The 13,310-nt window shown below is 49.4% G+C and overlaps 2 protein-coding genes across 10 annotated transcripts in view; one reads left to right on the top strand and one right to left on the bottom strand.

The window, feature by feature from the left end:
• Nucleotides 1-1,125: 1,125 nt before the first annotated feature.
• Mrpl41 (mitochondrial ribosomal protein L41) lies at nt 1,126-2,915 on the bottom strand. Of its 4 annotated transcripts, none has more exons than XM_013123282.3 (2): nt 2,782-2,915; nt 1,126-1,681 (listed from the first exon to the last, which is right to left on the bottom strand). In XM_013123282.3, exon 2 carries the CDS (start codon nt 1,656-1,658, stop codon nt 1,251-1,253), a length of 408 nt encoding a protein of 135 aa, XP_012978736.1. In that variant the 5' UTR covers nt 1,659-1,681; nt 2,782-2,915; the 3' UTR covers nt 1,126-1,250. The 4 variants fall into 4 exon arrangements, with proteins under 4 accessions (XP_012978736.1, XP_012978734.1, XP_012978735.1 ...); XM_013123280.3 differs by lacking the exon at nt 2,782-2,915 and adding an exon at nt 1,842-2,149; XM_013123281.3 differs by lacking the exon at nt 2,782-2,915 and adding an exon at nt 1,901-2,149.
• Nucleotides 2,916-2,965: 50 nt separating this feature from the next.
• Pnpla7 (patatin like phospholipase domain containing 7) overlaps nt 2,966-13,310 on the top strand; it is a 68,691-nt gene continuing 58,346 nt past the window's right edge. For 3 of the 6 annotated variants that reach the window (XM_013123278.3, XM_013123275.3, XM_040745274.1), the window contains exons 1-9: nt 2,966-3,286; nt 3,378-3,517; nt 5,727-5,801; nt 5,890-5,977; nt 6,402-6,481; nt 7,594-7,685; nt 7,834-7,974; nt 9,544-9,703; nt 11,233-11,313. In XM_013123278.3, the coding sequence (XP_012978732.1) occupies nt 3,488-3,517; nt 5,727-5,801; nt 5,890-5,977; nt 6,402-6,481; nt 7,594-7,685; nt 7,834-7,974; nt 9,544-9,703; nt 11,233-11,313 (747 nt within the window). In that variant the 5' untranslated portion in view covers nt 2,966-3,286; nt 3,378-3,487. The remainder of the gene's footprint in view (nt 3,287-3,377; nt 3,518-5,726; nt 5,802-5,889; nt 5,978-6,401; nt 6,482-7,593; nt 7,686-7,833; nt 7,975-9,543; nt 9,704-11,232; nt 11,314-13,310) is intronic. The other 3 variants (XM_005083730.4, XM_021235068.2, XM_013123277.3) reach the window with 3 other exon arrangements.

Raw genomic sequence — 13,310 nt, 5'->3', positions numbered from 1 at the left:
AATACAGGGTCTTAGCTAGGTATGGTGGTACATGCCTTTAATCCTAGCACTAGGAAGCACATGAAGGTGGATCTCTGAGGTTGTGGCCAGCCTGGTGGTCTACATAGTAAGTTCCAGGACAGCTAAAGACATGTAGAAAGACTTTATCTCAAAAAGAAAGGAATGAAGCCGGGCGTTGGTGGCGCACACCTTTAATCCCAGCACTTGGGAGGCAGAGGCAGGCGGATCTCTGTGAGTTCGGGGGAGGGGGGGGGAACAGAAAACAAAAAGAAAGGAATGAATGAATAAAAGTGTTTTGTTACATAGCCCTTGCTGATCTGAAACTTATAACTCAACACTATGCCTTGAGTTTTCTTCTTCTTCTTCTTCTGGCTTTTCAAGACAGGGGTTCTCTGTGGCTTTGGAGGCTGTCCTGGAACTCACTCTGTAGACCAGGCTGGTCTCGAACTCACAGAGATCCACCTGCCTCTGCCTCCCGAGTGCTGGGATTAAAGGCATGTGCCACCACTGCCCGACATGCCTTGTACATATGTATTAATGTGGCAGACAGAGGTCACTCTCCGGTGCCATTCAAGATGGCCTTGTCTTTTTTTGAGCCAAGGTCTCTTACTGGGATCTGAAGTTAGATGATTAGCCTAGACCTTACTGGGCTGCAAGCCCCAGAGATCCGTCTCTTTCTTAGTGCTGAGATTTTAAGAGCTACCACACTTGCCTTGTTACACGGGCTTAACCTGGGTTTTCATGATTGCGTGGCAACCACTCTATGAGCTGAACTCCCCAGACCTTGTGTTATTTTCTGATAATATTTTCAGTTTTTTGGTTGCCATTAAAGGGATCAATTCTCAGTTACTGGCCCAGTTTGTTTCAATATAAGGTGCTGAACAAGTCTTAAACGGGACAGACGTATGTCTGAGGGACTGTGACCGAATCAGGTACACTTGGCACTAACTTCCATCTTTAGTTTTTCCTTGGGGATAGTTACTTTCACCTGACAGGAAAGGCACCTCTGCCATGGAGCCTGAGCGGTGCCTAGCCCTGACTCAGTATTTGTTTTTGAACTCTGTAGTCACTGCGTGGATTCTAACCTGCAGCACACATCAATGACTTTACTCACACAGCATTGTATGAGATACTAAAGGCCTTTAATAGAAATGCACAAGGAAGCTGCCCCTACTCTTTGAGACATTCAGAACCCAAGGCTTGTATTGTCTCCACTTTGCAGGCAAACTTTTGGTCACTGTCACGGTCTCCTAGCGTGGGAAATTCTTAGGATACAATTGGAAGAGCTTGCCTTCCTGTGTGGGCTCAAAGCCGTATTTCTCCAGGTTATCAGGATCAAAAGTCCCTTCTTTAAAGTCTTTTTCAATAGCAGGCGCAGCTGTCTGCAGGAAGAGCGCCTTGGCGGTCAGGGGTGTGTCTATGCCTGCAGGAGCTCGGTAATTAACATAAGGCTTGAGTTTGAAGCCAGTCAAGTCCGGGACGACAAACTCTGGGATCATTTCCTTCACCTGCACAAACTTCCCACTAGAGGTATAGATGCCCGTTCTCTTGGCACCCCGGCTCTTGATGAAGGTGCGTGGTCCCCGCTTGCTGGTCCACTTGCTCATCCTATCCGCTCCCCGCACCAGGCCTTGAGTAACGGCGGTCAGGAAACCCATGCTGGGCTCTGCAGAAGGCAGCTCTGAAAGAACAAGGCAGGAGAGGGTGCCGATCAGAGCCAGAGGGACTGGGCACCCTAGAACCGAAGAGCAGAGAGTGCTGTGGACCCTGTGCGTGCAGACGATCCGAGGAGCCACGGGGGTAGAGGACCCAAGGCCCCACCAGGGAAGACTACCACTAACCCTGAAAGATCCCGGACCCAAAGAATCCCGCGCTGGCGGCGCCAACTGGAAACGCTCACCGAACCTGGGCTGATGGCTCCCGAGCTCGGCCCGCAGGCCTCTTCTCTCTTTCGACCTGGGTCAGATCAAACACCAACCCCCAGACCTGAACTGTGTAAACCAACCAGGGAAAGACGCGCCCTCGCGTTTCCGGCCGTCGGTGGGCCAGCCACTCCGCAGCAAGAGCTTCGTGGATTGGTCGCCAATGCGCCCAATGCCCAGCCTGGGCGGAGGGCTTGTGGCCGAGGAGACTCAGCCAATCCGCGTAGCCGCGCGGAACCGGATGTGGAGCGTGCGCAGTCGCGCGCGTTCGCCCTGCGCCGCGAGGTGGCGGTCTAGGTCTGCCTAGTAGAGAGGTCGCCCTTGGCCCTCGTCAGCCCCGCGACCGGACGTTCACAACCGCTGCGCCGAGGGCCCGCTTGCCGCAGTGGCGCGGACGTCATCGGTGCTGCCCCGCGTCCTGGGGGTCGAGGCTTGCGGACACTCCCAGTCACCACCGAGCCGTGGCTTCCGGGATTGACGCGCTGTTGAGGACTGGGCCAGTGACCGGCGGTGTAGCCCACGGTCTGGCGCGTGGCCAAGTCTACTTGGGTCCTAGTGGTCCTCTGAGTCAGTCATCTTTGGTCCCACCACACCCACCGTGCACGGGCTGTCTGTCCACACGCTGCACGCGTTAGCTGGGCCCCTCTCCCACCCTTCGCCCCTCTCGATACCTTGTCCTCCTTTCCCTCCCGGTCACGGCTCTCCCGTGGCGATCACTCCTAGGCTATCACCTTCGCGTTCCTCACCCCTTTTGGGCTGTGACCCCCTTGTCCCAGATCTTTATTGACCCTCTGTGCCCCACCCCTCGTCTCATCCCCCCAGCGGACCACCCCTCCGCTTCGGTCACTTCTCTCCTTGCCTTCCTGCTCTTTGCCTGTTGCTCCGTCTCTTGCTCCTGAGCCACTTTCTTCGCTGTGCCACCAGTATCAACTGCCCCACCTCCCTGAACTGTCAATTTAATCTTCTGGTTTCCTCCCCGACCCGCAAGCCGCGCGTTTTCCCAGCGTGGCTGCTAGATCCCTTGACGGTGCCGCTCGATCCCCCATCCCCCACCGCCACTGTCACCCCCCACCCCGGGCCGCAGCTATGGGTTCCCCTTAGATCACGTGAGAGCTGTTTACAGGAGACGGGAGCACACGGAGAGAGCAGACGCTTCTGGAAAACAACTTGTTCTGGAGCACAGAGTTCTGGAGTCCCTTCCAGTGAGCACCTTTGACTGGGAGAGGAGCTGGCAGGGCTGGGGCGACAGCTGCCCTGTTGTTGTAAAGGATCTGGTGGAGCCGTTTGTCTCAGCCTGTCAACTTTTCGCCCTCCACATTGCTTTGCTTTCCGTCATGCGGAAAGAGGAAGATATCTGCCTTGAGGTAGGTAGACCAGGCATGGGTGAGGACCAGAACTCCCAGGCAGGGCATTTCCAGAGGACAGTAGGATCCTTTGCCTCGGGTTTCTACACAGGCTTCCTGAAGACCCAGAGAATGTGGGAGTGGTGACTCAACGTACTCCTCTATCAGAGCTCTGACACCTGTTACTAGACAGTGTGGACAATGGGACCTGGCTGTTAAGTCATGATTGAAGCCTCCTTTTCTTCCATTAAGGTAGCAGTTGTCACTTCCTGCTTTCTTGTAGAACTTCGGTATTTGAAGAGTCTTTTTCTCACCACTAGCCACATCCCAAAGGCCTTTATTAGTATTTTGGGTGGGTTTGTTTGTTTCGTTTTTGAGACAGGGTCGCTCTATATGTCTCTAGAACTCACTCTGTAGACCAGGCTGGCCTGATTCACCTGCCTCTGCCTCCCAAGTGCTGGGACTAAAGGCATCTGCTACTATACCCTGTGCCTTTATTTTTAAACTAGAAGTCCACGTGGGACTGTTAACTCACAGTTGTGTCTCATTACTGGTAACTTTAAAGAATTAACAGCAAGACCCATTAGAATAACCGTAAAAAGCTAGACGGGCCGAGGTAGTCCTCTGTGGTAGACTGTATGCGTGTAAGAGCTGTTCCTTGGATAAGGTAGACTTAGAGGGAAGCAGGTGTGATTGGGGTGCTCTTGTGCACCCCGTTTTGAGAACTAAGCTGGGGCAGAGGAGAAGGGAGGTTGAGCGCCTCAGTTTTGAAACAAAAAGCATATTGGCTATACATTGCACAACAGACCACATGCAATAGTGATCCCGGATTGTGTTGCTCGGTGGGGCAACAGTACTTGTAGAAATTCACCCTGTGACATTCACACAGTGATGAAGTCACCTGAGAACATTCTTACTGGTGAGGTTCTCCCTCACCCTTAAACAATACTCGGCTATTTGCCCCCTGAGCTAACATGACAAGGCTGTTTTCTAGGCAACCCACTTACTCTGACATGTGGTTGGACTGTGCCTTTGGGGTTCTTGAGTGGCCTCCAGCTCTCCTTGGGTTTTCTGGCAGGGATTGCTGAGTCTGATGCTTGTTTTTTGTTTGCTTCTAAGACTGGGCTTTGGCCCTTGGCAGTTAGGTAGAAACTGCGAAGGATGAGTCAGTGGGCTCTTGCCCTGTGCAGTTCCTAACTGCCTGGAAGCCACGGTAGATGGGTACCTGAGGGCTGAGGGAGGGCCGCAGGGCAGGTTCTGTGTGGAGCATGAGCCAGCTTCCCTGCTGTCCCCAGTCACCCTTGCTCTCCTGCCTCCTTCCCTTCCTTGGACACCTCAAGTCCTGTCAGTGCCTTCTGGAGACAGCAGCGGACAGACACAGCCCTCCCTGCCATTTCTTCTTTGGCATGCAAGTTGATTTTGGATGTCTCTGAATCCAGAAGGAGCTTCCCTTGGGGCTTCTTTTTGGTCTTCATCCTTTTTGTTTTTAAAACTGGGTCTCACTGGTTGTCTAGGCAGGGTTTGAACACCTGGGCATACATACATGATCCTCTTACCTCATCCTTCCAGGTAGTTGGGACCACAATGAATGTGGACATCAGGAACTTCATACACAGTTGGGAGTTTCTGAGCATTTGTTCTGAGTGGGCTTTCATGGATCTTGGGGGTTTGTAGTCCTGGTCCTGTTGGTATCCAGAGGGTACCAAGAGATGAGCCTTGACCTCTCCTAGGCTTGCTTCTTGAGGATGGAGAGCCAGAAGTCTGGTTTATTTATTTGTTTTTTAAATTTTTATTAATTACATATACAGTATGCTGCCTGCACATATGCCTGCAGGCCAGAAGAGGGCCTCAGATCTCATTACAGGTGGTTGTCAGCCACCATGTGGTTGCTGGGAATTGAACTCAGGACCTCTGGAAGAGCAGCAAGTGCTCCTAACCTCTGAGCCATCTCTCCAGCCTAGAAGTTGGGCTTATTAATGCACATGCATTTGCCAATAGCACAGATATTGTGCCTACTCATCCCAGTGCCAAAGGAGACAGGTTGCTGCTTTTCTGTTCTTGCAGTTGAGCTCAGAGGGTCTCAGTAACCCTGGTAAGATCACTTATGTATGTATGTATGTATGTATGTATGTATGTATGTATGTATGTATGTATATATATACACATACACACACACTTTCTGTGTGTATGCGTGTAGCTGTGCAAATGTAATGGTACAGATGTGGAGTTCAGAGAACAACTTACGGGAATGAATCTGTTCTATCCCGATACCATGTGGTCTCCAGGGTTAAACTCAGGTCATCAGACTTGTCAGTAAATGCCCTAGTGCTAAGTTATCTGGTAGCTCTTGTCTCTCAAAAATCTTCAGGGCTATTGACTTCTTCCCCAGCTCTGACTTTCCTCTTGTTCTTTGACAAAGCCCAGGCTGAGAAACTGGGCACCCTGTCTGTTCTCTCCTCAGGCTGGCTATTGTTTGGGTAGCACCCTGAGCTCTTGGGGGCTGCATTTCATGGAGGAGCATTCACAGTCCACCATGGTAATCACTGTGGGCTTCCCAGGGGCTGGGCCCTGATTGGCCGTGTTTGGTCCTGATGACACTGTTATCTGTCTCCCATCCTGTGTAGCTGGTCGGGATTGGAATTGGAGCCCTCCTTACACTGTTCTTTGTTGGTGTTGCCATCTTCTGTGTGTACAGAAGGGTGAGCAGATTGCGTGAGTATCTTGGTTTGAACTCTGGCTGAGCAGTGGGTGGGGGTGTGTGTCTGCATTTGTGTTCTATGAGATATTTGGAATTCCTGGGAGCTTCGCTCAAAGTTTTGTTGGAATGTGGTCACCTACTGAGGCTCAGGTTGAGGTTCCCAGTCTGTCCATAGCCCTTTCTGCTCTTTCCAAAACTAGAATCCAGTAAGAACAGAAGAAATTCCCGTCTTCTAAGATGAGTCCCCTGTGTTACTGCTTTCTCCGCTGTGAGGTAGCCAGGGGTAGGGTAGCCCAGAGCACGGTTTATTGTCAGCACCTTCGTCTTCAGGGCCCGTCTGTGCTGTACTTTTTTTTAGTTGCAGCCATTTTCACTGCCTACCCATTCAAGGCTATATACAGATCCTGCCAACTCACAGTGCTCCTTCCCTCCTCACAGGACAAGCAGAGCCCACTCCTCAGTACAGGTTCCGGAAGAGGGACAAAGTAATGTTTTATGGCCGGAAGATCATGAGGAAGGTAACTTGTGTGGAAGCCCGGGGGTGCACAAGGCAGTGGTGAGAGTCTTTTTTGTTTTCGTTTTTTTGGTTTTTGAAGACAGGGTCTCTCTCTGTGTATCCGTGTCTGTCCTGGAGATTAGGCTAGCTGGGATTACAGACATGTGTGCCACCACCAGGCGAGAGTCTTCTGAACAGTCCTTTGTGGAATGGGGACCCTCAAGCTCCTGATCTGTGCTGCCCCCTTCTCCTCTGGTCCCATGGCCCCTGCCACTGGGTACAAGTTTAGGAGATGCTTTAAGTCATAGTATCTACCTATGGGACCAACACATTTTACCTGGAAATACCTCACTTACTGGAGGCAGTCTGGGAGGCATAGTGCTGGTGGCTATATCTGGTTTGAAACACCTGAAATGCTTTGGCAGGTGCCAGGGACAGGGACACTTGGGCTTTCTGAAGTGCAACTTTGTGTTAACAAGAAATAGAATAGGAAACTGCTTTCTAGAAATATCCCTAGGTGCAGGAGGGACAGGCACAGAGGGCATGTGTTTATCCCAAGGTGTGTGGTCACTGCCAGATTTGGAAGGCTGAGCCAGGGAAGGACCCTAGCTCCTGGGGACCCAGGTGGAGCACTGCAGTTGCCTAAGGACCACATTTGTCCTAAGATAGAAAGCTCTCTTTTCCATGTCTGTGGGGTTCTGAAAATAAATCTGTGGGCCTCCTGCACCGAGGGCCAGCAGTTGGTGGCTAGGGATAAGCAGACTGGTCTGAATCTTTGCTTACCTTTGGTTAACTGCCAAAGCTGGTCCCTTCTGCTTTTCCCACTTACCTCAAGAGTTTTACCAGAGGCATGGAGCCACAGAGCTCTGAAGACTTGGCCACTTGAGGGCAGTGAGCACCATACTGTGGGGTGGATAGGACTGTGTGCTGTGTCCTTGTCCAAATGGTGTCCATTTGTCCTTGACTGCTATATCCCCTTCAAGAATCTGGCAGTGGGGTTGGTGAGAGCAGCTCCTAGAGGCCGAGGTCGGGAAGGCAGCGACTCATAAGCAGATCTGGGGACAGACCCTGAACTGAGAGCTTAGCCCTTGCCAGTCACTAGGCCAACACTCAGTCTCTCTCGTGGTTCTGCAGGTGACCACGCTCCCCCATACCTTGGTTGGGAATACGGCTGCACCCCGGCAGCGAGTCAGGAAGAGAACCAAAGTGCTTTCTTTGGCCAAGAGGTACTGGGAATTCCCTGAAGGTCCTAACCACTGCTGTGGCTCCTCCCACATCAGGACATAACCAAAGCAGAGCTTCTGAGGGCTTTGGAGTATTCACAGTATTGGGTTTGGGCTTCTCGATTCTTTCTTAAGTGTCTCTGCTTTGTAGGATTCTGCGCTTTAAGAAAGAATACCCTACTTTGCAGCCAAAAGAGCCCCCACCCTCCCTGCTGGAGGCTGATCTTACAGAGTTTGATGTGAAGAACTCTCATCTGCCATCAGAAGTTTTGTACATGCTGAAAAATGTTCGGTAAGATAGTGAATGGGCAGCCGGAGGGTTCTGTGAATGAAGTGCTGGAGACACCTCCTTCCATCCTTGGACTGTCTTTGACCTAGCTTTCCTGTGTCAGAGATGGTGGGCAGGGCCTGTTTTCTTTCACCTCACACTGCTGGCTTCCTTGCTTCATGGTGGTAGAGATGTTCAGCAGGGTCAGGGTGCCTCAGGTGTGTGGAGTCTTGTGGTCAGCTCACCTTGTTAGCTGTTCCTTTCTGTTCTCTTTAACAGTTTTCAGCATTTTTATCTTAAGTGGCAAGCTCAGGAGCAAGTGTGAGAAGTGTGTGTAATGGATCCAAAACTGCAAGCTGGGCCAGGCAGTGGTGGTGCATTCCTTTAATCCTAGCACCCAGGAGGCAGAGGCAGACAGATCTCTGTGAATTTGAGGCCAGCCTGGTTTACAGAGCAAGCTCCAGGACAGTTCAGGCTGTTGCACAGAGAGACCCTGTCTCAAAAACCCAAAAAACTGCAAGCTGGGTCTTTCTGTCTCTCCTCTGTCGTCTCTTTCCTTTCTTGACAGGATTTTTCTGTGTAGCCTAAGCTGGCCTGCAGCTTGCAATCTTAGGCCTCAGTCTCCCAAATGCTGAGGTCACAACTGTGTACTATGTCAGCTTTCTTTTTTGTTTAAAGGGTTTTTAATCTTCAACTTTTGAAATTCTCTGTTGATATTATTATTGTTATATTTTTATTATTATTATTACTGTGTGTGTGTGATGTATAAGTGAGGGCAGGCACATGTGCCACAGCACCCATGTAGAAATCAGAGGACAATTATGTGGGGTTAGTTCTCCCCTTCCACCTTTATGTCATATCGTGTTTTGAATAAGAATGGCCTCCATAGGCTCATATATTTGAATTCTTAGTCATCAGGGAGTGGTACTACTTGAGTAGGATTAGGAGGTGTGGCCTTGTTGGAGGAAGTGTTTCCCTGGGGATGGGCTTTGAGGTTTCGAAAGCTCATTCCAGGCCCACATGTGTGTTTGTTCATGCTCTCATCCCTTCCCTGCCTCTATCCCCTCCCCCACTCCTAATCCTAATCCCCCGTGGATTAGGATGTAGCTCACAGCTACTGCTCCAGTGCCATGCATGCCACCATGCTCCTTGCCATGATGCCAATGGACTAACCCTCTGAAACTGTAAGCGAGCCCACAATTATTTTCTAAGAGTTACTTTGGTCATGGTGTCTCTTCACAACAGTAGAACAGTGACTAAGACGTGGGCTCTGAAGATTGAACTTCAGGTTGTCAGGCTTGTGTCACAGGTGCTCAGATGCTGAGCCACCTCACTGGCCCACTTTCCTCTTTCTGATACTAGTACATCATTCCAGAGGGCTGCTATATTGCCTCCTGCTTTGTGTCTGGCTTACATTGATAAGTCACTGTTTGAGAAGTTTTTTGAGCTTATTGACTATGATGCCAGATAAGCTGAATTGGCCTTACAGAGGTCTAGGCCAGCCCTGACCCTGCTGCTGGTGGGGACAGTGCCTGTGTTCCTTACTCTGCCTTCCTTAAGAGCATTTTCTATAGTATATTCTGTTTGTTGCAGGGTCCTGGGCCACTTTGAGAAGCCACTGTTCCTGGAGCTTTGCAAACACATGGTCTTTGTGCAACTGCAAGAGGGGGAGCATGTATTCCAGCCTGGGGAGCCTGACACCAGCATCTATGTGGTTCAGGATGGACGACTGGAGGTCTGCATCCAAGATGCTGTGAGTCGGGCCAGGGACCAGGGTAGGGAAGGGAATGCTTTGAAAGCTCCCATCAAAAAGTTAGTGTAGAATTTTAAACCCAAGGTCTTTGGTAAAAGTCCACACTCTTATCCCAGTGGTCAAACACAGCTGCTTTTTATTTTGGCAACACAACACACACACATATGCACATTGAGACACTTCCATTTAGTAGTTCAGGACAGCCTGGAATTCACTATGTAGCCCAGGCTGTTCTTGAATTCTTGGCAGTCCTCCTACCTCAGCTTCTTGAGTGCTGGGATTACAGGCCTGAAACAACACACCTGACACATTATCTTTTACTGCTAGACACACATGAGTCTCTGATTAAAAAATACTGTAATTTTTATTGACAGTAACTAAACTTGGTCCTTCAGAGAGCCTTTGTAGTCAGTCTAAATAACTAGTAGGTTTGGACACATTTTGCTGAGTTTGGATGAGTCCTAGGATTGAGAGGCAATGAGGCAATGGCTGGGTTAGGCAGGGTTTCTTCATTAGTCCTCTACTCGTGTGTGCGTGTGTGCGTGCGTGCGTGCGTGTGTGTGTGTGTGTGTGTGTGTGTGTGTGCGTGTGTGTGAGTGTGTGTGTGTGTGTGAGTGTGTGTGTGTGTGTGTGTGCAGCATGGAGTACACATGTAAAGGTCAGAGAACAACTTTGGGAAATTTGTTTCTTTTACTGTGGGGTTCCAGGGATAAAACTCAAGTTGTCAGTCTTACAGGGCAGTACTTTTAACTGCCAAGCTATTTTTCTGGGCCATACTTGACATTTTTGGGGAAGTTGGGGGTGGAGACAGAATCTCATTATATGTGACAAAGCAATTTTATAAAAATACATATTACATTTTAAGAGAATGGAACTTTTTCTGAACCTTACAGCCAGAGTTAATAATATACTGTAAGGTCACTTAAGACAATACTGATATCCTGTTGTATACTCAGCCTGTTTGTTTAGCCTGCCTTTTTTGGGAAGGCTGTTTTGAGACAGAGTTTCTCTGTGTATAACAGGCCTAGCTGTCCTGGAACTAGCTCTATGGACCAGGCTGGTCTCGAACTCACAGAGATCCACCTGCCTCTGCCTCCTCTGAGTGCTGGGATTAAAGGCGTGCGCCACCAGTGCCCAGCTCATTTATTATTTCTTAACATCTTCTTTCAAGCTTATGGTATCTCTTATTGTTTTCTTTTAAAAGATTTATTTTTATTTGTGTATGAGTGTGCTGCTTGTGTGTGTGGGTAGAGGTCAGAAAGGACACCAGATACCCTGACGTTCGAGCAACAGGTGATTGTGAGCTCCCTGATGTGGGTGCTGGGAACCAAACTTGGATCTGCTGGAAGAGCAGCAGGTGCTCTTTACTGCTGAGCCATTTTTCCAGCCCTGCTAATGGTATCTCCTACTTTTGGCTTTTCTCTGGGATAGATACTTTGAGATGAAATCTCCTGGGTGCTCGCTGGGCCTCTTTGCCCTGTACTGATACTCCCTCTACTGACACCTGTGGTTCTGTTCTCTAAGCACAGGATGGCACTGAGGTGGTGGTCAAAGAGGTTCTGCCAGGGGACAGTGTCCACAGCCTCCTCAGCATTCTGGATGTGATCACTGTAAGTACTCCCCACTCCCTCCCTGCCATTAGAGCCCAGGTCTCTCTGTCTTGCCTGTAAGGTCTGTTCCGCATGTCTTACTGGACAGCGAGTCCATAGTTGTTAAAGGCTACGTCTCTGCAATAACATAGGTGAGGGGACTTGTTGAGGATGAGAACAACACTCTTCTTTTTTTTTAATTTTATTTTTTTTTTAAATTTAAATAGCTTGTTTTACATGTCAATTCCAGTTCCCTCTCCCTCCCCTCCTCCCGCACTCCCCCACCCCCCCCATCCTCCCACCCTATTGCCAATTCCTTCCGCATAGGGGATATCTAAAGTCTATCATTTCATTCAGGGTAGGGGCCAGGCACTTCCCTAAGAGTCCAGGCAGAGAGAGCAACCCTCTTTGTGTTATGGACACACGATGTCTGTTAGTATTCGAGGGATAAACACTGATCCACTGCTCAGGACCCCATAGGTAGCCCAGGCTTCCTCATTGACTCTCACATTCAGGGGGTCTGGATCGGTCCCATGCTGGCCTCCCAGCTGTCGGTCTGGGGTCCAAGAGCTCTCCCCTGTTCAGATCAGCTGTCTCTGCTGGTTTTGCCAGCCCATTCTTTGCCAATTTGCTCTTCGCTCCTCTCTCTCTGTCGCTGGGTTCCTTGGGTTCTGTTCAGTATTTAACTGTGGTGTTTGCCTCTGCTTCCATCAGTCACTGGATGAAGGCTCCAGGATGGTTATAGACATCAAGTTCACTATCAGGAATAGGCATTTGAGGTGGTCTCTACACTATTGTTTAGCTTGCCAATTGGTGTCATCCGATTAGATCACTAGAGGTCACAATGGTGCCTGTCTTCTAACCTGTGATTCCCTCTTCCCCCTATCCTACCCCCCCCACTCAACCTTCCTGTTAGTTAAATAGGTGTCTGTGGGAACAACTCTGACATTGTGTTAAAGATAGAATGTATTTAGTAAGGCTTCAGTAGTCCTTTCTATTTCTTCTTCATCTGTCTGTCTTTCTCTCTCTGATTCTAGGATCATACTGTGTATGGCCCAGACTTGCCTCATATTCTTCATTCTCCTGTCTTAGCCTCCAGAATATTGGGATTACAATTGTGTGCTACTATGCCAGACATTTTCACTCTTTATTCTCTTTTATTTGTTTGCTTGCTTGTTTTCTTTTTGAGACAGGGTTTTCCTGTGTAGCCTTTGGAGCCTGTCCTGGAACTCTCTCTGTAGACCAGGCTGGCCTTGAACTCTCAGAGATCCACCTGTCTCTGCCTCCTGAGTGCTGGGATTAAAGGCGTGCGCCACCACCATCCAGCTCACTCTTTATTCTTTTTTGTGTTTGTTCACATACAGAAGTGAACAGATTCACCACATCAGCCTCTATAGCTTTCACCAATTGGGACTAAAGGTGTATGTCGCCATGCCTGGCTAATTACTTTCTTGTTGCTATGACAAATATACCTGACAAAAGCAGTTTAAGGGAGGTTTAAGTTTAAGGTTTGTTTCAGCTCAGTTTAAAAGTGTAGTCCATCGTGGTGGAGAAGGCATGAGAGCTGGAGTAGGAGGTGTCCACAGTGGAGAAGCAGGAAGATGAGTGCTGGTACCCTGCTCTCTTCCTCCTCCTTATCAGTCTGAGGTCTTACTCCTGGAGATAGTGCTGCCCACATTCAAGGTGGGTCTTCCCTCTGAGTTAAAACCTTTCTAGAAACATCCTCATAGACATTCCCTGGAGTGTTTTTCTATGGTGATTCCAAATCTAATCAAGTTAACAATGAAGATTAATCATCGCAGTTCCAATCTTCTAAATTGTGTTACTGTGTCTTTCGAGCAGTTAAGTAGAACCTTGTTTGGGTATATTCAGACAGACTGCAATAGGAGTCAGTCCAAGTCTTCATATAGGATCACATGAGAGCCTTGGTGGGACCCACTGATCCAGGCCTCACTGGCATGCTTGTCACTGAAGCAACAAGTTCCTTGCATACATTGGGGTTGGGGTGTCTTGTGTGT

The sequence above is a fragment of the Mesocricetus auratus genome, unplaced genomic scaffold (assembly GCF_017639785.1).
Source record: "Mesocricetus auratus isolate SY011 unplaced genomic scaffold, BCM_Maur_2.0 Super-Scaffold_100004, whole genome shotgun sequence".
Classification (NCBI taxonomy): domain Eukaryota; kingdom Metazoa; phylum Chordata; class Mammalia; order Rodentia; family Cricetidae; genus Mesocricetus; species Mesocricetus auratus.
Note: the sequence above shows the minus strand (reverse complement) of the source record. Positions and strands in the feature narration are given on the sequence as shown.